Source organism: Chenopodium quinoa, unplaced genomic scaffold (genome assembly GCF_001683475.1).
Source record: "Chenopodium quinoa cultivar QQ74 unplaced genomic scaffold, ASM168347v1, whole genome shotgun sequence".
Classification (NCBI taxonomy): Eukaryota; Viridiplantae; Streptophyta; class Magnoliopsida; order Caryophyllales; family Amaranthaceae; genus Chenopodium; species Chenopodium quinoa.
The window spans coordinates 402,161-429,855 of record NW_018744143.1 but is presented as its reverse complement, the minus strand read 5'-3'; the positions used below and the strand labels follow the sequence as shown (position 1 = coordinate 429,855).

General features: G+C 33.8%; 2 protein-coding genes and 1 pseudogene across 3 annotated transcripts; 1 reads left to right on the top strand and 2 right to left on the bottom strand.

The window, feature by feature from the left end:
• The first annotated feature begins 905 nt into the window (after positions 1 to 905).
• LOC110693154 (calcium/calmodulin-regulated receptor-like kinase 1) lies at positions 906 to 7,670 on the top strand. Of its 2 annotated transcripts, none has more exons than XM_021870276.1 (8): positions 906 to 1,716; positions 2,712 to 3,091; positions 3,716 to 3,869; positions 4,042 to 4,168; positions 5,489 to 5,574; positions 5,675 to 5,746; positions 5,868 to 6,071; positions 6,964 to 7,670. In XM_021870276.1, exons 2-8 carry the CDS (start codon positions 2,772 to 2,774, stop codon positions 7,291 to 7,293), a joined length of 1,293 nt encoding a protein of 430 aa, XP_021725968.1. In that variant the 5' UTR covers positions 906 to 1,716; positions 2,712 to 2,771; the 3' UTR covers positions 7,294 to 7,670. The 2 variants fall into 2 exon arrangements, with proteins under 2 accessions (XP_021725968.1, XP_021725967.1); XM_021870275.1 differs by having other exon boundaries at positions 916 to 1,716; positions 2,697 to 3,091.
• Positions 7,671 to 8,649: 979 nt separating this feature from the next.
• On the bottom strand, positions 8,650 to 14,370 carry LOC110693286 (annotated as a pseudogene).
• An 8,890-nt stretch (positions 14,371 to 23,260) lies between these two features.
• Positions 23,261 to 27,695, bottom strand: LOC110693153 (cytochrome P450 71A21-like). The gene is made up of 2 exons (XM_021870273.1): positions 25,937 to 27,695; positions 23,261 to 25,674 (listed from the first exon to the last, which is right to left on the bottom strand). The coding sequence occupies exons 1-2, from the start codon at positions 26,855 to 26,857 to the stop codon at positions 25,063 to 25,065; spliced, it is 1,533 nt and encodes a 510-aa protein (XP_021725965.1). The 5' UTR covers positions 26,858 to 27,695; the 3' UTR covers positions 23,261 to 25,062.

Here is a 27,695-nt window from a genome sequence, read left to right as displayed (position 1 = left end):
GATGGATGTAATTACAATTATGTTACTCCTTAGTTAATTACAATTATGGATTACGAAGTATATACTTCGTAGGTATTAGGCAATGTTAAGTATTGAACAAGACGTACGATGTAATCCCCTTTACATACTTCATAATTAAATTTTGTGCAATATATCTCAATGTCAATCCATGAAAAAGTTATACTACTCCCTATGATTCTTTTTAAGTGTTGAATTTGACTTTTGTATAATTTTTAATATTCATCACACTGTTGATATTTATTAGAATTATTTTAATATATATTGTATTCGAACATCAACTCTTTATAAGTAAAAGATATCATTCATTAAAATTCCGCATTGACAAATATATCGATATGTGGCACTAACTTAGCTTACTAAGAGCAGAGAAAACTTGTATAAAAATACTCCAAAAAACACTTTATATTTAAAAAATTCTCTATACATGTTGCACATACCGAAATGTTGGCATACAGCCCGGCAAATCTTTACATAACATGATCAAAGTATCAAACTAATTTAATACTCCGTATTATACACTATACATATCTCGCCAAAAATAAACTATATAAATGTATTATAAAATTAATTCGAGTACTTGTATTTCCACATTGCAAACATGACCATCAACCCAAAAAGTCAAATCCACACCCAAAAAACAAATCAACTAGCTTATAAGGGCAAAATGGTCAGAATAGCAATCAAGGGCAAATTAGGCAGAAACAAAAGACATTATCACTGCTCGAGGCTATTTTTTTGAATAACAACTCGCACCAATCATGCAAACACCGGTGCTTTTTATATATCTAGTGGATAAAATACATTTTTTTTATTTTTTTTTTGGTAAGAATGTCCTGATTAATCATTTTTATTAATATTTAAATTAGGTAGCCATTTGCCTTAAAAACTTAATTTTGTTGTGTACTGCTTTTTTTTTGTTTTTGGAAGGGGTTAGGAACATTTCTAATGCACAATTTATTGTACCTTTTACAAGTAAGGTTACTCCAAATTATCCATTTGCTTACATCGCGAAAGCATAAAAACAAAGAAATAACATACGATTCAATCAATTTTGCAAGAAGAATTGTGGAGTTTGAGTATATATATGTAACTTATTATTATAACATGAAATATTGTCTATGTTAGTGAGTTTAGTAGTTCTTTTACAATCATATACTCCGTAACCTTTATAATTTACACAAAGTAGCTCTTTGTACATCAATATGATATTACGATCCACTCTTTTCATTCGTAAGGAGTTTTCAAATACTTTCATTTTTCTTACCTTATTTAAAATTAGAGCAACCACTTTATGATATATTCTTAGGTTAATTATCTTCAGCTTTTCCAACCTTATATTTTCCTGATTTCCTTCCAAATTTATAAAAAAGGCAGACTAAAAATGAGAGTGTAACTATTTAATTCAGCAAAAAAAAATAAAAAAAAAATAAATAAAGACTAAACATGAGACTGTAATTTGATTATTTGAAATTCAGAAAAAAAAAAAGTGTAAAATTAGCAGGTTGTGCGCAGTCCCCAGCAGCAGTGTATATAGATCGTCTTTCTCATTTGTCCCCACGCTTTTCTCTTTTACGACTCCTAGAATCTCTCTCCTCTTTCTCTCTCTTCATTTTGACAAAAATTCCTTACTACAGATTAAAGCACCCACTTAATTCTTTCTTCAAACCAAGTTACCTTTTCCTTTGATTTCAACAGGTAACCCAATTTTCTTCAACTTTTTTCAGTTTTATTCATTTGTTATTTCGCTTTTTTACTGCATAATTTTGATGTATTATCAGAGAAATTCAATTTTATTTTCTGGGTTGTTAGTTTAAAAGCAAAATTCATAAAGTAGAGTTGAAATAATTTAGTTCCTGATGTACATTTTTAGGTGCATTATCTTAAAATTTGATGTGGGGTTGTTATTTTTTGGTTGAATTATGATGTTTGTTTTTATTTTATGGATCAATTATGATGTTTGTTTTAATTTTATGGATCAATTATGATGTTGGAGCATTTAGTATTTCTGAGTTTTTTTTCTAAATTTTCTGGATGAGTTTTTTTTCAGTGAATTAATTATGTTGTTGGAGCATTATAATTATTTGGGTGATTTATTTTTTAGTCGAATTATGCTTTTATAGAATTTTAATTTTCTGAGTGGATAGATTAAAATGTTGGAAAGTTTTGCTCTTAGTATGAATTTCAAAAAAAAAAAAATAAAGAAATAAAGAAAACTGGACTTTTTTTTCAACTTTTCATGTAAAGTATTTGAATTAGATAACATGAATTATTCGCATTTTGAGGGCGGGATTTGCTAAAATAATAAGTATGAACAGTTTTCACGGCACTTTTAGTCATACTTCATGGTTCATCAACATTTTATCTGTTATAATTAACAATTGATTAGTATTAGTCAATGCCGGAGGCTGCACGTTTTGAATTTTAAGTCTTACCCATCTTTGGATCACCGTGGTCTTTTCCGTGTTTCGATTTCGTGGACGGGTTTTTGGTATGATTCTTATGATATTTTCTGAAATGGGTATATAAAATTTGGTAAGCAACTTAAGATGTTGGGATTATTGGGGAATGGTATGTGTTTTTTAGGTCTGATAGTGATTTTGAGTTGAGAAAATTGATGTGGTATGACAAAAGTTGGATAAATAGTTGATAGTTTGTATTTTTATACCTAATTGCAGATTAGATGTTGACAGTGTGATTCAATGGAATGGATTTGCATCAGTGTGAGGTAGCTCAACAACACACTGTACGAAATGAGTGACCAATCGTCTGGATTGATACTTGGTATCTCTATTGGAGTAGTAATTGGTGTGTTTGCGGCAATCCTTGCCCTGTATTGTGTTAGATACCAAAGAAAGCGTGCTCAGATTGACAATAGCAGTTCAAGGAGATCGGCGACAATTCCTATTCGTGCAAATGGTATTGATACATGTACAGAGTTATCTGACTCTACCCTTGGCCCTGAATCTCCAAGACGATACAGAAAAAGTGTCAGTGGGATGTCTTTGTGGCTTGACGGCTTTAAGAGAAGTAATGTTGTTTCTGCATCTGGTATACTTGAGTTTGCTTACAGGTTTGCTTTCCGAAATTTACTTAAGTTTTTAGTGACAATGTTAAATTATTCCGTTGAGACATTAAAAATAAGGAATTGGCAATCCTCTTTATGTGATCATAGGGACAAAACCGAATTGGGTAGTGAAGATGAGAAATCTTATCAGTCCGATTAGTGCCATTTTTATAGATTGATCAATGGATTTTGTAAATGTTGCTAACAAATCAATTATGTTTCATAACTTGATGCTTGAATCTTGGTGTTAGATTTTATTACATATATGCTGCTGTTTTGATTCTTTGTAATTTACGTGAGAATCGTAAAAGGAGGTATTAATTGCTTTCTTATGGTAATAAATAATTGTCGTAGCAGACCTCATTACAGCTTATAATGTCATATTACTGTGTTTGGCTGGTGTCATTGCTTTGCTAAGAATGTATAATTCAAGTATAATTTACATCTTAATATGATTTTTGGTCTCAGTATCTCAAGTGCTCTCTTTCTCCACCCTCTTTGTCAATCTATCCTTGTTGGAGAGTAATTTTTTGTAGATTCAAATCATGGTGAAACTACTGATATGAACAGAACTCTGATTGCACTTTACTTGATGACTATAAGAGTATAAGCTGGCTACTTCTTTTGCAGGGATTTGCAGAAGGCGACTCAGAATTTCACAACATTGGTTGGCCAGGGTGCATATGGTCCTGTGTACAAAGCTCAGATGTCAACTGGTGAAATAGTTGCTGTGAAGGTGCTGGCAACTGATTCAAAGCAAGGGGAGCGAGAATTTGAAACAGAGGTAATGTCATATTTTAATCAGTGCAGCTTCTTAGCGGCAATATAATCTATACCAAGGTTCATCCTTAGATGTCCTGTGTGGTAGACAAGTTGCTGTCTCTTTTTATGCTGTAGTTATTGTGCTGATTGATTCTTGATCTCACCTTCTTTTATTGCATGCTCTTGTTTCTCAGGTTAAGCTGTTAGGAAGGTTGCATCACAGGAACCTCTTGAATTTGCTTGGATATTGTACAGAGAAGGGAAAAAACATGCTTATATATGCGTATATGAGCAATGGCAGCCTAGCTTCCCATTTATACAGTAAGTGAACAAATTATATCTTCAGCATTTATGCGAGCCTAGGTTAATGTAGAAATAAGAGTGTTCTAGCCCTTCTAGGTGTCATTGCAATGATATGAAATAATCAGATTTAACCAACTTTTTTTCCAGGAAAATTAATTACTGTGCATGTAAATGGATACATTGAGATATGTTGAAAAGTTACGATATTTGATTTTCATCTGTGGATTGACTGACGAACATCAATGATTAAACTACCTTGCAAACCTAGTTTTGTGAACCTTTCTTACGTTGGAGCCTGCAAATTGACAGGTTTCCTCATTTTTCAGCTTAAGTGATCCCATTGCAAGGATAATTGCAATTGGGGCTTCCATGCATGCAACTATGCAAGCTTAATTAGGAAGAGGTTCTTCTGTGAAAAGTGGCTCTATAGGAAGTTCTTGTCGCTTGAACTTCTTGTTCAGCATCCCTAATTGGTATCCTCCTGTTCAGACCAGTGACACCAGTCCCATTAACAAAATCTATAGTTGTCTGAATAAGATTTTGTTTCCCTTATCATCTATTAATCAAACTTTGATTTTTCCTTTTCTTATGATCTTCTAGAGCGTAATTTTTATTGCTATTCGCGAGAAGTGATGGAGGGTAGTATCCGAATTGGGTTGAAATTTGTTGTGAAATAGAACTACAGGACTTGAATTACAATCTTGGGTTGATTATTCCAGTTTTAGGTGAGCTGTATCTTAGAATTTTACTACAATTAAATAGATTCTATGCTCATTTGGACCCTTTTCTTTTGATTTTAGCATGGTGGCATTTTGAGGTATTTGGGGAACTAAATTCTCTGCTTTGCAACTTATATACTGTTATAGCTGGACGATAAACTGAATGAATTGTAGTAGCGTAATAATAAGTTTGGGGAATGCTTTGGGTCTGATATTCCTGTTTGTCTGTCATATGGTTGGTTCCTTTTGGCAATAGGACATTAATAAAAAACCTCTTTTTTGGCATTAAATCATCAAAAATACATATAAGTAGGCACTCATGTTGATTTATAATAGGCTGATGAATAATATATGTTTCCAAGTTCTCCTTCAGGAATTTGAGTGCATTAAATTTTAACCTGCCTGACCTGACTCGTGCTTCTACTGTAAATATATGTAGTATGAAATTTGGTGTTATGGTCCCTTAATCTTTCTGATGGAATTTCTTAAAACACATGTTGCACAGTGTTTATATAGATTAGATTAATACTGTGCAGATAAGATCCACGCTTTCTTTCTTACATTGTCATAAGCTAACCCATAATATACAGGGTTCATCATATTCATTTTCTTTCTCCAGATGAAAAGATGGAACCATTGAGCTGGGAACGAAGGGTTCATATAGCATTGGATGTCGCAAGAGGCTTGGAGTATCTTCATGACGGGGTAATTTATTTATTCTATCTATTGAGTGGGGTTTAGATAAGCGAAAACCTACTTATTTTTTTTTGCTGTTTTCAATCTGATTTCTTCCTTCTGCTTTCAGGCAGTTCCTCCTGTGATACATCGTGACATTAAATCTTCCAACATTTTGTTGGATCAGTCAATGAAAGCTAGGGTATGTACATTGTTATCACTTGTTCAACTGTTTTATGCAGACTTTGTGAATTTGAGATGCTAGTAAGCCATGGTGGCAGTGGTTTCTTTTTGCTGATGAAAATGTTTTATGCTTAATCCAGGTGGCCGATTTTGGGCTTTCAAGGGAAGAGGTAATTGACGGGCAAGTTTGCAATTTAAAGGGGACTTTTGGCTATCTTGATCCTGAGTATATATCCACAAGAACCTTTACAAAGAAAAGTGATGTCTACAGTTATGGGGTCTTGCTTTTCGAACTCATTGCAGCAAGAAACCCCCTTCAAGGTCTCATGGAGTATGTAGAGCTGGTAAGTTGATATATTGAGAACCTATACATCTATTGAATTTGACACCTCAAGACTATGTCACCAGACCTGTTAATATAGGACCCAGATTGTTATGCTTGATGCCTCTCTTCTTGCCAGAAACATTTTATAGTTATGAATGACCCATAGCAGTCTATATGCCTGGCGATATGGTAACTCAAGATTGCCTTAACTGTCTTTTATAAATCTATATGAATGTTTACTTCATGTATTTTGGACATTCATAACTGTGTCTCAACATTGTCAGCTTTAAAGTTTTTCATGGTTGCCTGTTGGACCCATATGTCTAGCACTTGTATCCGAGTCCAAGCATCATAGCTCCACTTTGAAAGTATACTTAGAAGTTTGGGGTCTATGGAAGATTCATATTTTTTGTATAGAAAGGCAGTCTTTTTGCAATGAAGAACCATTTAGGCCTCGTTTGCGTTGACGGTTCAAACAGGTTTGGTGTGGGTTTTAATGATACAATCCCAAACCAATGCTTAATTGAATCCCAGAGAATGTGATATTCTTCAGACCCAACCAGATGATGTTAGTTTCTATAGTTAACTTTTTAAAAATTGTTTTTGGATACATCTGCCTATGATCTGGTCTTTGGGTTAAATAATCTTCAATATTTTATTGTCTTATGATACCAAAATTGGTTATCGTCAATTAGATTTTACAGATATATTGGTGGATAGGTCTATCTGAACAGAATAATTTCCTTTTTGGCCGAGGAAATGTTTAGTATCATAATTATGTCCATAGCAGTCAATATACTTAGCGATAAGCTAAAACCATTTCATTAGAAATTGTTCCACAAATTATATAATTGTCCAATGGGTTATGCTAGCTACTCATTACAGTCCTTTTTTGAACTGCTGATACACAGGCTGCAATGAACACAGAGGGAGGGACAGGATGGGAAGAAATTGTCGATTCACGTCTTGATGGGAACTTTGATGCTTTGGAACTTAATGAGGTGGCAACTCTTGCTTACAAATGTGTAATCCGTGCCCCAAAAAAGCGCCCGTCAATGAGAGACATTGTTCAGGTATTATCCCGGATTTCAAAATCCCGGCATAGTAAGAAACCTCCGAGGACATCTTTATCTGCAACACCTGAGGAGGTGGCTATTGATGTCGATCTAGCAGAATTACCTGGCTCAGAGAGTGGACACAGGAGAGAAGATTCTATCAGCAGCATGGATACTGATCTATAATGGCTGGCTCATTCTAGATTCTTTAATTTTTTCTTGCTTTCTCGGTTCTTTTTGGTATGTCATGAATGCAGCTTCCGGAGATGCTGGGGAGTACATCTATCTAGCTTATTTTTTTATTTTTTTTTTGGAGTAGAGGTTTCAGGTACAGGCTTACAGAAAATTTAGGATATTATTGGTTCTTGTCAGCTCATTGTAAATTAGGCCATTGCTTTTACTCAAGATGAATCTTCAATGCAGCTAGTGTAAAATCTTAACCTTCTCAGATTTTGCTTGAATGAGTTGATCGGATAACCTCTTGGCAAAAATCTTGCCTGAGGCGGTCATTCAATGACATTTAGGGTGATATTGTCCATTTTAAAGGGTAATTTTGCGTTTCACCAGAAGTTATATTATGATAGATTTGCTTGAATTTCTTTGTACATTACTTCATTCTTCTATATTGGATCAATGTGCCTGTAATTTGCTGTAACGCAGCTAAGCAGTTGTACTTTGCAGATTCGTGGCGTCTGGAAAGGTTAATTTCTAGATCTTGAACCAGTGGGATTCGGTCAAAGGATCCATTTATAACATTTGAATATTATCATGTGTAGTGATGGATAACATGTTGGAACATTATCCTTATTTCTTATACATCGTCATTGACTTTAGAAGTCCAACCAAGAGCTTTTACCTTAAGCCTTTCAAATTCTACCTGTAATGTCTGTACTACTGTATAATTTTTGTTTTTGTTACTCTTAGCTTAGTTTATAGTAGATCAGTGAGCAGGCTGGCGGCTAATTTGGGTACGAAAAATTGAACTTGCATCCAGATTTAGCTGAAGTTTTCTAATTACTGCAAGTCTGCAACTGTATTATGTCTTCAACATCAATTCTGCATGGACTGAATTGTCATGTTCGAAACATCTTATCGAGTCTTGAAGACCAGTTTGGATCCACCAGATCTGAATCGAGTTTGAGACGCTCTGTTCACCTCATCAACTAGAGATTCGAGCTAAGGGTCAGAGTTAGTTTAGAATGAATCTCATCAATGTAGCTAGTAACATAATTCTCCTAGCGATAATGTTACCTGATTGATTACATTTCACAACTACATTTTTTTAATGGCAAGGAACAAGAATCTGACACTATCTTGATTCTTAATTGTTAGTAATTACAAAAGAAACAAAGATATTGTCAAATCATACCATAACAACGAAACACCTTACCATAATAGAATACTTGCATATATAACTGAAGCGACATGATCATGTCATACAACATTACAGCATGTATGCCATTGCTGTGTTACATGATTGTGTCATCTTCGAATGTGTACTTCCCATAACATGGCATCCTTTTGGATACTCATAATATCAAGTTATAAATTGTAAAATAAATTAAAAACAACAAAGCCAAGATCTATTACAAATCGAGGCAAGAACACAAAGACATAGTTCAGATAGTTGGTGTTGCAATGACAATAAGAGGATATTTTCGTCCAACAGTTATACCCCAAGTTTCTTCAACGTCTAAGGTCTCTCCTTTTACCCCATTGGATAACTTCCAATTGAATTCGTAAATAAGACTTGCTAATGCAAGTTCAATAGTGATAATGGCTAAGGAAACTCCGGGGCAACCTCTTCTCCCAGCTCCAAATGGGATCAATTGAAAATGTTGTCCTTTAAAAACAACATTTGAGTTGTTTAAGAATCGCTCTGGATGGAAGTTCTCCGGATCATCCCAAAGTTTAGGATCGCGCTGTATTGCCCATGCGTTCACAATATTTAGAGCCCTTGGAGTAATGTTATATTCACCTATAATGGCATCTCCGGAGGATTCTCTAAATCCCGAGAAGGGAACTGGAGGATGTAGCCTAAGTCTCTTTTATCACTGCCTTTAGGTACTTCATGTTCTTTAAGTCATGTTCAGACACCTTTGTATTGGGTTTGATGATGTCCCTTACCTCTTCTTGTAGTTTTTTCCATGATAATAGGATGCCTTAATAACTCTGTCATTGCCCATTCTAGCAACGTAGTGGACGTGTCTGTGGCCGCACCAAGTATATCCTATCCAGATAAATTTGATTACTTCTACTACGTATATAAATTCCTTATGATGTAAAATTTAAAAAAAAATATAGAAATTAAGTATTGAGGATTTGAAAAGTAGTAGTTAAAAGTTATAAAACATTTTGATCTATTTATATACTTCACATAATCCGTAAGTACGTTTCTTAAAGATTTATTAAGAGGAAGTCGTTAACTTAAAGTCAATAACAAGGGGCCTTAGCCAATAAAAGCTATTTTTGGCTGAGATCATTTTACAAAAGTGAGTTGTCAAACAAGTTAAGTAGTTAACTATATATTTGCATTAAAGAAAAAGTAGTTAACTATATATATATTTATGTATTGAGTATTATAAAAAGTCACTTTAATCTCATAAAATCACAATAAAATATTATGAAACTAACAGCATGTATAAGATTTTCCCCACAATAAAAGGTTAATTCAAGTTTATTTTAATAGAGTTAATCTTAAGCTGGCAAGAATTGTGTCTTTGATAACAAATTAAGCCCAAATAGGCGGGATGTAATACTTTCTATGTTCCCGTAATATTTCAATACCGGGGGAGGAACGGATTTTAACAAGAAAAGAAAAATAAAGACAATTAAAAATGCATGGGAACCTATGTCATGAAAAGTGATATGTAAAAAAGAAAGGCTTACCAGAATAATGCCTTTGATGCTATCTCTTGAAAGTTGCTCAGGGTTTTCTCTTTGATTTTCAAGCAAAAGCTCCACAAAGTCTTCGGCATTTCTTTCCTTCATCATCTTTATTACAACAATTATCATTACGTTGTTCATATTGAATCTCATGCTCTTCAATAAATGCATCAAATTGTCTATGCACATTCGCCATCCGGTAATGCAACCCTGATAATTTATCAATCCAACTTAGAGAGGGGACATAATCTCCAACACATATAGTCCCCATAACCTCCGCAAGCTCCTTGAACATCCGATAGATGTCCTTGCCACTTTCTTGATCGTAGCCGCCGTCGCACTTCCTTCCTAGTGCCATCCTACAAATGAAACCATTGAAGAGTGCGGAAGAAACCTCACTTAAGTTCAAAGGTGAACTACCGTAGCTTTTGATCTCTTTGATCCCACGCGCCACCTCTTCTTCTCTTATCGATTGAAAAGACTTAACCATTTTGTTGGATAGAAGGTGCGTCACACAAATGCTCTTCATGTACCTCCATCTATCTCCGTAAGAACTGAATCCTACGTCGTTTCCATGGTAAAAAATTTTGTCGACGAAACGTAGTTGAGGCCTGTCGAGGAAGAGGTGTTCGTGGGTCTTCATGATCTCTTTGGCTGCCTTCGAAGAGGACACAAGGAAGGTTGGCCTGTTGCCAAAGTAAAGCATCATGAGATCGCCATACTTGTTGGAAAGGGATCGTAGGGAACGGTGAGGTAATCTACCGAGTTGATGGAGGTTTCCGATCATTGGGAGCGTTGGTGGGGTCGGTGGTAAATGCAATCCTTTGTTGCTCTTGGTTGGTGATGCTAGCCATTTGTAAAGGAAGGTGGAGAAGACAATGAACGGAAGAAAGATAAGAGGAAATGATATGTTTGTGAGAAGGTACAAATGTAAGAGATTGTAGTGATATATACTTCAATTGAACAACTAGTATATACTATATATATATATATATAGGGGGTGTTTGGTTAAAACCTAGCTACTTGTAGTAAAAAGAATGGTTTAACCATTATTTTAAAAGCCCTTTGGATTATGAGCTATTTGAAAGAGCTTTTTGAACCTAAAAAGCTCTTTTTTTTTAAAAAAAAAAAAAAAACTCATATGAGGAGTTTTTGAGAGAACTTTTAGCTTATTTCTGTTTAAAACACTAAAATTAACAACCAATAACTAAAAGCTATGACCAAACAATTTCAATTACTTAAACAAATAGTTATGATTAGCTATATATATATATATAGTCAAAATAGCTAATGCAAGCAGCTAACAACTAATAACTAATCAAATTAGCTAACAACTAACTGTCAAACAGGGCCATACCTAATATTTATATGGATGTCAATAAGTTTACTTGGTTAAAGCCTAAGGGTGGTGCTAAAATCATTAGGTCGAATCCCGTCTACATACGATGTACGGAGTTATAAGAAGGTGGCTAAAAAGGAGGGGCTAAAAGCCTAAAGCTCCTCATATTACATGTAAATTACGATCATATAACATATTAAAGCTCCAACAGCGATTAGTTTAGGCCATAATATGTACCAAGATTATTTTTTGCTCATTGCTCATTTAATCATCAAACTAAGCAAAATTTACCTTAAATACACCGTATATTCAGGTGTATATAACAAGCTTTGTGGCTTTTGATACCATATTAGTGTACTAATTATTCAACTAAAATCTTAAACTAATGATTGAAATCCCTCAATAAGTGTTTTACACTATCAGTATAGTACCAACTGTGTTTGGTAGTATAAATTATCAAGGATAGCAAAAATAAGATAAATGAAATAGGTGATAAGCCACCCATACACGTGCATCATATGGAAGATCTATGAAACTTTAGATGAAATTGAGTGGGCGCGAGGTTGAACTTGAATTAGGAGACAGGGCATGGAGAAAGACATAACAGTGAGCCAGTGACTAATTGAACATTGATGATAGTAAAGGCAAAATAATGTTAGTTATAATATCTCTTGAATCTTGTTTGTTCCCTATTATGAAACCTAGAGTTGTCAAAATCTGACCCCACTGATCCAGTTGAGCCGATCCGAAACTGAACTGGAAAAATCAGATTTCAACTCGTATAGACACAATAATTCAATATGACTCAAGTTTGAAATTAGACTCGACACGATCCAACCTCATAAAACCTGATCCGGACACCCGAATTGACACTTCTAATAGAATTTGTTAAATCGGCCAAAATTTTGGCATGTGGCCCGGACAATGCCTTAGGTTGCTAGTTTGTAGTTGTTTAGCTTGATAATTTGTTTGATAATTCTTTTTTTATTATTATTATTATTTTTGTAGTGTATACAATATTGGTAATCATCTTGAAAGTTTCATAAATTGAAAAAGATTTGTATTAGGAGAATCATATTCAATATTTTATTTATATTATGATTTAAAGATATTAAACAACCATTGAATATTTAAAAGAATTTTTTTTTTATCAAATTGAAGAACAATACAATTTTTCGAACTTCAAAATTAAAGTAAATTTATCTTATGATATTTACATTACGGGAACAAATTAAATAGTACAATTAAGCACTAATTTAATCTTCTTATCCATTTATTTTGTTGGGTAAAAAAAAAATGAATAGATAAGGTGGTAAGACTTGTAACGTAATACTTGTTGATCTTTGTATAAGCATTTTTAGTTGTTAAATCTAATATGTAGCACATGTTATGGAGATGACACCTTGGTGGTTAAAGAGGTGACACATGACACATATTGGTGACATGAGATGTTTATAGTGCTTAAAAAGGATAACACGTGGGACATATTCTATATTAGAATCGTTTTTAATACTCGCATATAATAATAGATTAGAATTACTCAATATATATATATATATATATATATATATATATATATATATATATATATATATACGGGGAGGTTCCGTTGAAAATAAAGCTTATGTTGAAAACTAAAAACAAGCAATCTTAGCCATTGAATGTTCACTAGATAATCTGATGGTGTGAAACAACCCACAGGTCACTATATACAAAAATAAGGTAATTATATCAAGTTATATTAATTTTGAAGACATTTACACTGAAGTCACTATATATAGAAATAAGGTAACTATATCAATTTTTACAATATTTACTTAGAGGTCACTATATACAAAAATAGGGTAATTATATCAATTTTGACCACATTTACATAAAGGTCACTATATACAAAATAAGGTAACTATATCAATTTTGACCACATTTATACAGAGGCCACTATATATAAAAATAACGAAGGTCACTATATACAAAAATAAGGTAATTATATCAATTTTGACAACATTGACCACATTTATATAGAAGTCACTATTTACAAAAATATGGTAACTATCAATTTTGACCACATTTACACAAATGTCACTCCCTAATCTCCTACACTTCGCTTCCATATACCGACTCTTTATCTCCAAATCCTTGACATACATCTTCTTCCTTTCTCTTGATCTCATCGCAGCATCTCTATTTCTCAATTGTCTAAAACAACAACCATCTCACATTGTTACACAATCTTCACAACAGAGCCAATTCAATAATAAATGCTCAATTCCGATCCAGTAGCAAACTTATGTTGCCATAAGTAACAGAAAATCGCAAAATGTTGCCACAATTCATTTCATCCATCATCAAATAAACCATGATAATTAGTAAATAGTTTCAGATCAAGGTATCAAAATGTTCCAAACAAGTAACACAGTTTCTTCATTGTATTTGCAACAATTACTATCCTAATCATTCCAGTAATTCCTACAGCTGTGAATTTATCTTTATACAATAAGCATCCAAAATTAAAATTCGTTCTTAATCTTCGATTACTTCCGCATTTATACTCTGACAACATAGATCCAACAATCATATTATTGAAATGCAAACAATATTATATTGAAATCAATGAAGCAGAAAGATAATAAAACTAAGGAGATTAACGATAATAGGTAGAAAAAACTCAGAGTAACATTACTCCAAAATTCATGTTTATCAAAATGTATCAATTACATGACACGAAAAACTTAGTACCTACTTCGATAGCCATGAAACAGCTAATCGATCGACGAACTAAGATTTAACAAAACGAAACAAAACGATAATAAGAAATGAAATTCGTTTTCTGGAAACAAATTATCCTAGTCGATAATGAAACTAAAGTCGAAACTCAAAAATACAAATCAAATCACTAATTTCCAAAAAAAAAAACGAGCAAAATTAACAAATCAAACAAAAATCAGAAACGAAGAACTCAAAAATCAAAAACGAAGTACTTACCTTTCCGTTTCGTAACCAAGTTCAGTAAGATTCGATTGTTCGTCGCTTCGTTTCATTCAGATTTTACTTCGATTTGTTGCGAAAATCTAGGGTTTCATTGTTGAAATGTCGGCTTCAATTGTTCGATTTGACATGATTTTTGCAAGTTTATGAACAATGTTAGCAAACTTTAGGCGAAAATCGCAAGAAATTCTCATTGACATTTTAACAAACACTTAGCAGACAATTGATAGACCGACCTCGAACAAAGGCTTTAGCAGCATTTTCTCTCATCAAGGATCGTTTTGAAAACGAGTGCGAGAGAAATATGTGAGAATTATCGCTCATTAAGCCTCGATAAACATTCGCATTCTTCGAATTTCGACTCGTCTGTTCACTCGACCAAGAATTTCCAAATTTATATTCTAATCAAGATTAGAATTGAAACAGCGAAATTTTGATTTTAAAATTGATAGAGTAAGAAGATGAAGATGATGTCAAACCAGCGGAAGATCGGAGATCGGAGCTCGAACCTTTTGGAAATTCAGCCAAAAATTGTGAATTCTTTAGAAAGAATGAGAAGAACTTAGAGAGAAGAGAGAGAAAAAGGACCTAAGAAGGAGATAGAATGTCGGCATAACTTTTTTTCCTCGACGAACTAAGATTTGACAAAACGAAACAAAACGATAACAAGAAATGAAATTCGTTTTCTGGAAACAAATTATCCTAGTCGATAATGAAACTAAAGTCGAAACTCAAAAATACAAATCAAATCACTAATTTCAAAAAAAAAAAAACGAGCAAAATTAACAAATCAAACAAAAATCAGAAACGAAGAACTCAAAAATCAAAAACGAAGTACTTACCTTTCCGTTTCGTAACCAAGTTCAGTAAGATTCGATTGTTCGTCGCTTCGTTTCATTCAGATTTTACTTCGATTTGTTGCGAAAATCTAGGGTTTCATTGTTGAAATGTCAGCTTCAATTGTTCGATTTGACATGATTTTTGCAAGTTTATGAACAATGTTAGCAAACTTTAGGCGAAAATCGCAAGAAATTCTCATTGACATTTTAACAAACACTTAGCAGACAATTGATAGACCGACCTCGAACAAAGGCTTTAGCAGCATTTTCTCTCATCAAGGATCGTTTTGAAAACGAGTGCGAGAGAAATATGTGAGAATTATCGCTCATTAAGCCTCGATAAACATTCGCATTCTTCGAATTTCGACTCGTCTGTTCACTCGACCAAGAATTTCCAAATTTATATTCTAATCAAGATTAGAATTGAAACAGCGAAATTTTGATTTTAAAATTGATAGAGTAAGAAGATGAAGATGATGTCAAACCAGCGGAAGATCGGAGATCGGAGCTCGAACCTTTTGGAAATTCAGCCAAAAATTGTGAATTCTTTAGAAAGAATGAGAAGAACTTAGAGAGAAGAGAGAGAAAAAGGACCTAAGAAGGAGATAGAATGTCGGCATAACTTTTTTTCCTCGACGAACTAAGATTTGACAAAACGAAACAAAACGATAACAAGAAATGAAATTCGTTTTCTGGAAACAAATTATCCTAGTCGATAATGAAACTAAAGTCCAAACTCAAAAATACAAATCAAATCACTAATTTCAAAAAAAAAAAACGAGCAAAATTAACAAATCAAACAAAAATCAGAAACGAAGAACTCAAAAATCAAAAACGAAGTACTTACCTTTCCGTTTCGTAACCAAGTTCAGTAAGATTCGATTGTTCGTCGCTTCGTTTCATTCAGATTTTACTTCGATTTGTTGCGAAAATCTAGGGTTTTATTGTTGAAATGTCAGCTTCAATTGTTCGATTTGACTTGATTTTTGCAAGTTTATGAACAATGTTAGCAAACTTTAGGCGAAAATCGCAAGAAATTCTCATTGACATTTTAACAAACACTTAGCAGACAATTGATAGACTGACCTCGAACAAAGGCTTTAGCAACATTTTCTCTCATCAAGGATCGTTTTGAAAACGAGTGCGAGAGAAATATGTGAGAATTATCGCTCATTAAGCCTCGATAAACATTCGCATTCTTCGAATTTTGACTCGTCTGCTCACTCGACCAAGAATTTCCAAATTTATATTCTAATGAAGTTTAGAATTGAAACAGCGAAATTTTGATTTTAAAATTGATAGAGTAAGAAGATGAAGATGATGTCAAACCAGAGGAAGATTGGAGATCGGAGCTCGAACCTGTTGGAAATTCAGCCAAAAATTGTGAATTCTTTAGAAAGAATGAGAAGAACTTAGAGAGAGGAGAGAGAAAAAGGACCTAAGAAGGAGATAGAATGTCGGCATAACTTTTTTTCCTCGACGAACTAAGATTTGACAAAACGAAACAAAACGATAACAAGAAATGAAATTCGTTTTCTGGAAACAAATTATCCTAGTCGATAATGAAACTAAAGTCGAAACTCAAAAATACAAATCAAATCACTAATTTCAAAAAAAAAACGAGCAAAATTAACAAATCAAACAAAAATCAGAAACGAAGAACTCAAAAATCAAAAACGAAGTACTTACCTTTCCGTTTCGTAACCAAGTTCAGTAAGATTCGATTGTTCGTCGCTTCGTTTCATTCAGATTTTACTTCGATTTGTTGCGAAAATCTAGGGTTTTATTGTTGAAATGTCAGCTTCAATTGTTCGATTTGACTTGATTTTTGCAAGTTTATGAACAATGTTAGCAAACTTTAGGCGAAAATCGCAAGAAATTCTCATTGACATTTTAACAAACACTTAGCAGGCAATTGATAGACCGACCTCGAACAAAGGCTTTAGCAGCATTTTCTCTCATCAAGGATCGTTTTGAAAACGAGTGCAAGAGAAATATGTGAGAATTATCGCTCATTAAACCTCGATAAACATTCGCATTCTTCGAATTTCGTCTCGTCTGCTCACTCGACCAAGAATTTCCAAATTTATATTCTAATCAAGATTAGAATTGAAACAACGAAATTTTGATTTTAAAATTGATAGAGTAAGAAGATGAAGATGATGTAAAACCAGAGGAAGATCGGAGATCGGAGTTCGAACCTGTTGGAAATTTAGCCAAAAGTTGTGAATTCTTTAGAAAGAATGAGAAGAACTTAGAGAGAGGAGAGAGAAAAAGGACCTAAGAAGGAGATAGAATGTCGGCATAACTTTTTTTCCTCGACGAACTAAGATTTAACAAAACGATAATAAGAAATGAAATTCGTTTTCTAGAAACAAATTATCCTAGTCGATAATGAAACTAAAGTCGAAACTCAAAAATACAAATCAAATCACTAATTTCCAAAAAAAAACGAGCAAAATTAACAAATCAAACAAAAATCAGAAACGAAGAACTCAAAAATCAAAAACAAAGTACTTACCTTTCCGTTTCGTAACCAAGTTTAGTAAGATCCGATTGTTCGTCGCTTCGTTTCATTCAGATTTTACTTCGATTTGTTGCGAAAATCTAGGGTTTCATTGTTGAAATGTCAGCTTCAATTGTTCGATTTGACTTGATTTTTGCAAGTTTATGAACAATGTTAGCAAACTTTAGGCGAAAATCGCAAGAAATTCTCATTGACATTTTAACAAACACTTAGCAAGCAATTGATAGACCGACCTCGAACAAAGGCTTTAGCAGCATTTTCTCTCATCAAGGATCGTTTCGAAAACGAGTGCGAGAGAAATATGTGAGAATTATCGCTCATTAAGCCTCGATAAACATTCGCATTCTTCGAATTTCGACTCGTCTGCTCACTCGACCAAGAATTTCCAAATTTATATTCTAATCAAGATTAGAATTGAAACAACGAAATTTTGATTTTAAAATTGATAGAGTAAGAAGATGAAGATGATGTCAAACCAGCGGAAGATCGGAGATCGGAGCTCGAACCTGTTGGAAATTTAGCCAAAAATTGTGAATTCTTTAGAAAGAATGAGAAGAACTTAGAGAGAGGAGAGAGAAAAAGGACCTAAGAAGGAGATAGAATGTCGGCATAACTTTTTTTCCTCGACGAACTAAGATTTAACAAAACGATAATAAGAAATGAAATTCGTTTTCTAGAAACAAATTATCCTAGTCGATAATGAAACTAAAGTCGAAACTCAAAAATACAAATCAAATCACTAATTTCCAAACAAAAACGAGCAAAATTAACAAATCAAACAAAAATCAGAAACGAAGAACTCAAAAATCAAAAACGAAGTACTTACCTTTCCGTTTCGTAACCAAGTTCAGTAAGATTCGATTGTTCGTCGCTTCGTTTCATTCAGATTTTACTTCGATTTGTTGCGAAAATCTAGGGTTTTATTGTTGAAATGTCAGCTTCAATTGTTCGATTTGACTTGATTTTTGCAAGTTTATGAACAATGTTAGCAAACTTTAGGCGAAAATCGCAAGAAATTCTCATTGACATTTTAACAAACACTTAGTAGGCAATTGATAGACCGACCTCGAACAAAGGCTTTAGCAGCATTTTCTCTCATACAGGATCGTTTTGAAAACGAGTGCAAGAGAAATATGTGAGAATTATCGCTCATTAAGCCTCGATAAACATTCGCATTCTTCGAATTTTGACTCGTCTGCTCACTCGACCAAGAATTTCCAAATTTATATTCTAATGAAGTTTAGAATTGAAACAACGAAATTTTGATTTTAAAATTGATAGAGTAAGAAGATGAAGATGATGTCAAACCAGAGGAAGATTGGAGATCGGAGCTCGAACCTGTTGGAAATTTAGCCAAAAATTGTGAATTCTTTAGAAAGAATGAGAAGAACTTAGAGAGAGGAGAGAGAAAAAGGACCTAAGAAGGAGATAGAATGTCGGCATAACTTTTTTTCCTCGACGAACTAAGATTTAACAAAACGATAATAAGAAATGAAATTCGTTTTCTAGAAACAAATTATCCTAGTCGATAATGAAACTAAAGTCGAAACTCAAAAATACAAATCAAATCACTAATTTCCAAACAAAAACGAGCAAAATTAACAAATCAAACAAAAATCAGAAACGAAGAACTCAAAAATCAAAAACGAAGTACTTACCTTTCCGTTTCGTAACCAAGTTCAGTAAGATCCGATTGTTCGTCGCTTCGTTTCATTCAGATTTTACTTCGATTTGTTGCGAAAATCTAGGGTTTCATTGTTGAAATGTCAGCTTCAATTGTTCGATTGGACTTGATTTTTGCAAGTTTATGAACAATGTTAGCAAACTTTAGGCGAAAATCGCAAGAAATTCTCATTGACATTTTAACAAACACTTAGCAAGCAATTGATAGACCGACCTCGAACAAAGGCTTTAGCAGCATTTTCTCTCATCAAGGATCGTTTCGAAAACGAGTGCGAGAGAAATATGTGAGAATTATCGCTCATTAAGCCTCGATAAACATTCACATTCTTTGAATTTCGACTCGTCTGCTCACTCGACCAAGAATTTCCAAATTTATATTCTAATCAAGATTAGAATTGAAACAACGAAATTTTGATTTTAAAATTGATAGAGTAAGAAGATGAAGATGATGTCAAACCAGCGGAAGATCGGAGATCGGAGCTCGAACCTTTTGGAAATTCAGCCAAAAATTGTGAATTCTTTAGAAAGAATGAGAAGAACTTAGAGAGAGGAGAGAGAAAAAGGACCTAAGAAGGAGATAGAATGTCGGCATAACTTTTTTTCCTCTAATCTCAGCCGTTGATTTTTATGGACGGTGGAGATTGTCCGTTTTCAGTTTTCAGATTTAATTTTGTTTTCAAATGATCCTCTTCATATATATATATATATAAATATATATATATATTTATATATATATATATATATATATTTGAATATTCTATAATACTCCCTCCCTCCATTCCTGAATGAGGGTTACGTTTGCCATTATTATTATTATTACTATTACAATTTACTACTACTACTACTACTTCGCATTATTATAGTTGATATAAATGTTAATATTATTGTTCCTATTTTAGTTAAAATTATTATGAATCCAAAACAATTGGACAAAATACATTGAATTGAATGTGAAGTTAACTTGCAACTTAATTTGGTCGAAATCCATCAAGTGGTCATGCAGTGACATTTAACATTTTGCAGCTTATTTTGGTAATAATTTATTATGACCTATGTGCTCAATATTACGTACAAACCACGTATTCCGGCGTTTGTTAGATACAAATACAAATATGTTGTAATCACAGATAGGTATTCTACTTATGCTGTCTAATTAATTATGCAGCCCATTTTATGTGTGGCCACTTATAAAAGAATAAAGTAATTCCTGTAACACTGATCAAGTACTCTTGTAATACGGACCGAGTAACCCTTATAACACTGACCGAGTAACCCTATAACACTAACAAAGTAATCCCTTTAACACTGATTAAGTAACCCCTATAACATTAACGAAGTATCCCCTATACTGGTTGCACCCTAAAAGCCTGTCTGTACAAATGATATGGCCACATATAAGAATTTGTGTATGTTAATCATGATGAAGAATTGCTTTCCTTGGGTAAGAATGATGGATTTGGCATTTGTTCTAATTGAAGGTAAAACCTTAAAAGTCTGAAACAAGATGTGTTTGCAAAGTTGTTAAATCACAATGAGACTATGAGAGTGAGGGATAGCTCATGTTGTTAGAGTTTCTCTCTTGGTTCCAGGAGATTTTGGGATCGATTTTCACCCCCATCCATTGTGGCTCTCTAAACACCAAAAAAAAAAAAAATGAAATTCACAACTTGGACATTGAATATATCATTGACACACATGTTAGGATTAATTCCTGCTATAAACTTTAATCTTCATATCAAATTAATCAGTAAATCATAATTGCGGAAGCGTACCTGATTACATGATAATTGATCGAGTCCCTTCTTGATTATGTGTCTGTAGGCGTCGCTCGAAGTGCGCCTACATTGAGCGTACGTGAATACTTGGCAATCATAGAAAGTTGGATCTGACATATAGCAATAGGGACAAAAAAAAGTAGGGAGCCGCCAACAAAATTTTAAGGAACTTGTAAACCATTCATGGATCATCAAAGGCAACCACGAAAAGGGACAAACCGAAAAGCAACAACGATTTGATCCACGAAGGTTACACCCCATTCATAATCCATGAGATTACTAACTCCATAGTGGTCCTGAACCATAACTGGATATTCGGGGATGATGGTATGGATTGAGTCATGAACTCAATGCCGCCCGTATTGGCCTCTACTCGATTCTTATAGTGACATATATTAATCGCAACCCAAAAGACATACAAACAATATTCAATTCGCTCCAAACTAATTAATCTAAGTTGGTTGAATATTTAATGCACACGTAAATCTAATTATTGTGATCTGATCACTTGAATTTAAGCAACAAGATTACTGGGAACCTAGATCGGCTATTCAAATTATCTTATTGGGCGTGATTTTTAATTACATATTTCCAATTAAACATGCAATATAGGTGATCAAAACAAATAGAATAATCGTATAAAATAAAGAAGCATGTATAAAAATATTGGAAGCAACTAGATCATTAAAGAAACGAAGTAAAAGTATCCTAAACATGATACTATATAATAATTAATGAAATCCTAGGCATGATACTAACAAGATTAATATAATGCCTAAACATGATACTAATATTTAAAAATACAATTCCTAAACATGATACTAGTAATCAAAGCATTAAAAATAATTAGAGTAAATAAAACTAAGAGAATTAAATACTCACTTCGAATGTGCAACTTTGAATACTACATCATGAATAGATTGTTAGTAACTTCAATAAAAATAATAATTTAAAAGAATTAAATTAAATAATTAACGAAATTAATATCACCCTCGGGATTATACCTTCACACCTTAGTAAAAAAGGTAGAACCTTCGGATTGGACTTTGAATTACTTGAATATGATTAGAAATAAAGCTAAGAACAATAGAAATTGTACGTCGAAGCTTTAAGTCTAAAACTTTTGAATCATATGGGATTGAAAAATAGCTTTTGGGATGTCAAATTTGTCTCCTAAAAATCAGAAATAAGGGTGGCATTAATAGGCATAAAAATCAGATAGAGATAGTTTTTTGAAAGAAGATAGATCTTTGAAAACATGTAGCGCGGGTCAGCAGTTTTGCGGTTTTTGTTTTTCTCATAACTTTTGATTCAGAACTCGGAATAAGATAAATAATATATCGTTGGAAAATTCTTGAAGCCTAATTACCAAACCAATTAAAATTAGATTAAAATCTAGTTTAGAATTTGAGATATGATCGAAATAATGCAACGGTGTCAGTTTTGGACAGAGTTTAGTATTTTAATCATATCTTTTTTGTAAATAGCTCGGAATTGGGTTTATGATATATCATTGGAAAGCTTATTTCAAGGGATATCCAAGCATGTAAGATTTGGATAAATATTATGATTCAAAAAAATCAGATTTGCAAAAAAAAAAAAAAATTGATTTTTTGGGCCACTAAGGGCACCGGTTAACCGGTGCTAATAATCTTGTATTCACACCGTTTAACCGGTGCTTATGTTAATTATTCCCACCGGTTTTGAACCGGTGCGAATAAATTTAGCTTTTGGCATCCCTTAAATGACCAACTTCAAAACCGATGCACAAAGCTGGTTTTAAACCGGTGCTCATTTGCATTTTTCTACTAGTGAATATAATACAAACTCGAAGGCTACTATTTTCAAATATGCCACTATTTTAACAAGATATGTTAATATCCTATATTAACCGAGACCGGCTCATATCGAAACAGATGAAGAAATTGTCGTCAAATCATACGAAAAATATGAAACACCTTACCTTGATGAAATCCTTGCATTACAAATACGACATGAGTACATGACCATGTATCGGTCTTACATTATTCTTACATGACATTGTTGTGTTACTCGAATATCGATTAGGGGTGGTTAATGGACAAGGTTGTTCATTGATAATAAGGTCGGGCCAAAATTTAAAGGGTCTTGACCCTTTAATATTTTAGTGTCACTAAAGGGCTTTAATATATAGGGTCAATAATGGGCTTTTATAAACAGCCCATGAATATCAAAGAAAAATTAAAGGGTAAATAATGGGCTTCATCAATAGAGTTCTCTACGATTCACTCTTCGTCTCTTTCTCTCTCCTCCTCCTCGCTGTATCCTCTGCCGTCGCCTCCTCCGACGCTCCCTTCATCGTCGCTCACAAAAAGGCCACTCTCAAGCGCCTCAAATTTGAAGCCGAACGCTACCTTCAAATTTATAAGGTATTTATTAGTTTTATTTTTCAACAAATCTGGAAAACAAAAGGATTTTTAATTGAATTTTTCTAGCTGGGTAAAATTTTAGTAATTATTTTTATGTTTGCTGCGATTTTCGTTGCAATATGATTTTCATATATCCTTGATATTTATTGTCGGCATAGTTCCAATTGATTAATTTTTTAATTGATTTTATCGGATTCCGCTCTAAAAACAATACAATGGTGGTTATGGGGGATGGCGGCGGCGGTAACTGTGGTGGTGGTGCGGTTCAATTTCTAGTATTTCGATTGGCTTTTGTGGTATTTCGATTGGCATAATTATTAGTTCACATATTAGATTTTGTTAAGTAAATTCTTGTTTTGGTTTAGATCTTATGATTTCTAAGCTTCTTTAAACTCAATTTTTTGTGCTTGTTGGTTAATTTATGTGCAAGAGATCGATTTCCTATTCCGATAAATGAGATTAGGACTTGGTACAAGTTTTGAAGCCTAGCAAGTTCTTTGTCTAATGAGATTAGAACTTTTAGGGGAGTTCTAATTGAGCTTTGGTGGGTTTAATTAAGGTTGAAAATGGAGGGAAAAGGAGTGGTCCCACTTAATTTTAGTTTTGAGTGGGTTTTAGTTAGTGGGTAATAGGTGGTGGAGGGGACCACTAACCAAAAAAGTGGGTAAAAGTGGGTAATAGTGGGTAATTGATAGTTAGATATTACCCAAAAAGGAAAGAAAAAAATTTGTTGCAAATAATATAGAGCACCCATTTTAGGTAAATATTGCAGATAATTGCGGGCGGAGGGAGTATAAGATTTTGCTATTCTAGCTGCATTGATACTTCAGATCCTGCTGCCTGCAATAGGAGATGTATACTATGTATGAGGTCTATTATAAGATCTTGCACAATACTAGTATTTTGATGTTACTGTTTTAAATATTTTTTTTAAAAGTGAACCATATCACTAATGTGATTGTAAATTGTAAAAATAATAATAATAATAATAATAATAATAATAATAAAAAATATTAAATTTGGGTAAGGCTCGTTAATGGCCCGTTTTACTTTTACCTCGGCCATGACCCGACCTTGACCCGCATTGACCCTGACACACTAATTATTCATCATGACCCACAACCGACCCGCCCCGCTAATGATCCGCACTGACCCACCCAATAACCACCCCTAATATCGATCTATTGACTACAGCGCCAGCGACTATGCAATGCCATACTAGAATATGTACTTCTCATAACTTGCTATCTTCTCGGATCCTCACCATATCAATTATCAAGTTTAATAAATCATAGAAAAATTCAAATGATGAAGCCAGGCTAAGTCTTTTACATGTTAGATTTTGTGAAAACTCTTTGAAGTCGGTTCCATTGATCATTATATAGGCTTATAATATTGAGTCCTAATTGTGTTAGGAAACCTCAAAAGATAATTATACAAAATACATCACATATATCCTAAAATTACATAATATCTTATCATATATTCTATCAAATTGCAACAATACGACACGTTAAGCGTGGGTTGCAATGACTATAAGAGGGTTTTTTCGTCGAACAGATACACCCCAACTTTCCCCAACGTCTAAGGTTTCACCTTTTCTTCCATTGGGTAACGTCCAATTAAATTCATAAACAAGACTTGCTAACACAAGTTCAATAGTAACAATGCCTAAGGACACACCGGGGCAACCTCTTCTTCCGGATCCAAACGGGATCAATTGGAAATGTTGTCCCCTAAAATCAACACACGAGTTGTCGTTTAAGAATCGCTCTGGATGGAAATTCTCTGGGTCATGCCAAAGTTGAGGATCGCGTTGTATTGCCCACGCATTGACTATAACTTGAGCCCTTGCAGTGATGTTGTATTTATCTATCTTGACATCTTTGGTGGATTCTCGAAATCCCGATAAGGGAACCGGAGGATGTAGCCTAAGTGTCTCCTTGATCACTGCCTTTAGGTACTTCATGTTCTCTAAGTCATGTTCAGTTACCCTTGTATTTGGTTTGACAATGTTTCTTACCTCTTCTTGTAGTTTTTTCATGATATTAGGATGCCTTAATAATTCTGTCATTGCCCATCCTAATAGCGTAGTGGACGTGTCTGTGCCTGCACCAAGTAAATCCTATACCAAATTCAAATAATTTAATTAGATAATATAAATTTTGTCATGATGAAAAAAAAAGTTATAGAACTTAGTGTATTGAAATTTTGGAAAGTTGTGGTTAAGAGAAGTGTAATAAATTGTTCTTTTTATATGCAACTTTTAGAATGTATGTACCATTCTATTAAATATGTTCGATAATTACATCAATTAGCATCAACACAAATAATATGTAACTAGATACGCAATGATTTTTGCAAAAATATAATAAGAATGGCTTTACCAGTATAGTGCCTTTGATGCTATCTCTTGAAAGCTTTTCGGGGTTTTCTCTTTGAATTTCAAGCATAACCTCCACAAAATCTTTGACGTCTTTTCCTTCATCATCCTTGTGATAATGATTATCGTTATTGTGTTCGAGCTCAATCTCATGCTCTTGAATAACTTCTTCAAGGAACACGTCGAATATTCTATGCACATTTGCCACCCTGTCTTCCAAACCCGTTAACTTATCAATCCAACCTAAGAAAGGAATGTAATCTCCTACACTTAACGCCCCCATAACCTCCGCAAGCTCCTTGAACATCTTATAGACGTTCTTGCCACTTTGTGCGTCGATTTTCCTTCCTAGTGCCGTCCTACAAATGAGACATTTAAAGAGTGCGGAAGAAATCTCACTCAAGTTTAACGGTGAACTACCGTAGCTTTTGATCTCTTTGATCATCCGTGCCACCTCTTCTTCTCTTATCGGACGAAAAGATTGAACGCTTTTGTTGGATAGAAGCTGCCTCACGCAAATGCTCTTCCTATGTCTCCATTTATCTCCATAAGAACTGAATCCTACGTCGCTTCCATGGTAAAAAATTCTATCGATGAAACGTAAATTAGGCCTGTCAAGGAAGAGGTGTTCGCGGGTCTTCATGATCTCCTTGGCTGCCTTTGAAGAGGACACAACGAAGGTTGGTCTGTTGCCGAAGTAGAGTAACATGAGGTCACCATACTTGATGGAAAGGGATTGTAGGGAACGGTGAGGTAATCTACCGAGTTGATGGAGGTTTCCGACTATTGGGAGCATTGGTGGGGTGGGTGGTAGATGCAACTCTTTGTTGCACTTGGTTGGTGATACTAGCAATTTGTAAAGGAACATTGAGAAGACAATGAAGGGAAGGAAGAATAGAGGAAATGACATGTTTGTGATTTGCATTGTTTACTTGGTCAAATATTGTCAAGTTAAGATATAGTAGTGAATACTTTAGTAGAATAACTTGTTTATATATAATGCTTAATTAGCTTATGTGAATGTTAAATAGTTTTTTTTTTTTTCTTATAATTTAAGAGGGACGTGTAAAATATGAGATCATATCCCGTCTAATTAAAGAGTGACGTGTAAAATATGAGATCATATCCCGTCTAATTAAAGAGTGCACATTAATTACGAGTACTTACATCCAACTACCAAGTAATTTAAAGCTCATAAAGTGAAATCACTAAATTACTTGCATTGTAACACAAAAGAGTGTTACTCGCGATACTCGCATCACATAGTACTTCTAATGCACATCAACCAGGCACAACAAAAACATGTAAACATGAACAGTGAAAGTTACTGATGTATATAAGGGAACTAACCTTGATATATAAGCAAAATCGTGGAAGCTACATCATGTTATGTTCGATTTTCGTGCAATGTTTATCACAGAATGAGTTGGGTTAATCAATTTGGAAGTTGGCCAAACTAGGTGATATACATAGTAATAAACCACCCATATGATATTTGTAAGGGGGTGTGTTGGAATATTTGCTTCAAATTGTTAGTGGTTAGTTAACTCCTAATGTATAGCAATATGCTCTACTAAGTATTAGTTTCTGTTAGTGGAGTCATAATAGCAGTGGGTTAGTTTAGTGGGTTAATGTTAGCATGATCAATGACCATGGAATCATGTTCCTGACTCATAGTTAGTTATTTGCACTATATATATGTTGTTATGTAGTACGTTTTTCAATGGATTGAATATTTAAAAGTTCTTCTTTTCCTTCTCTCA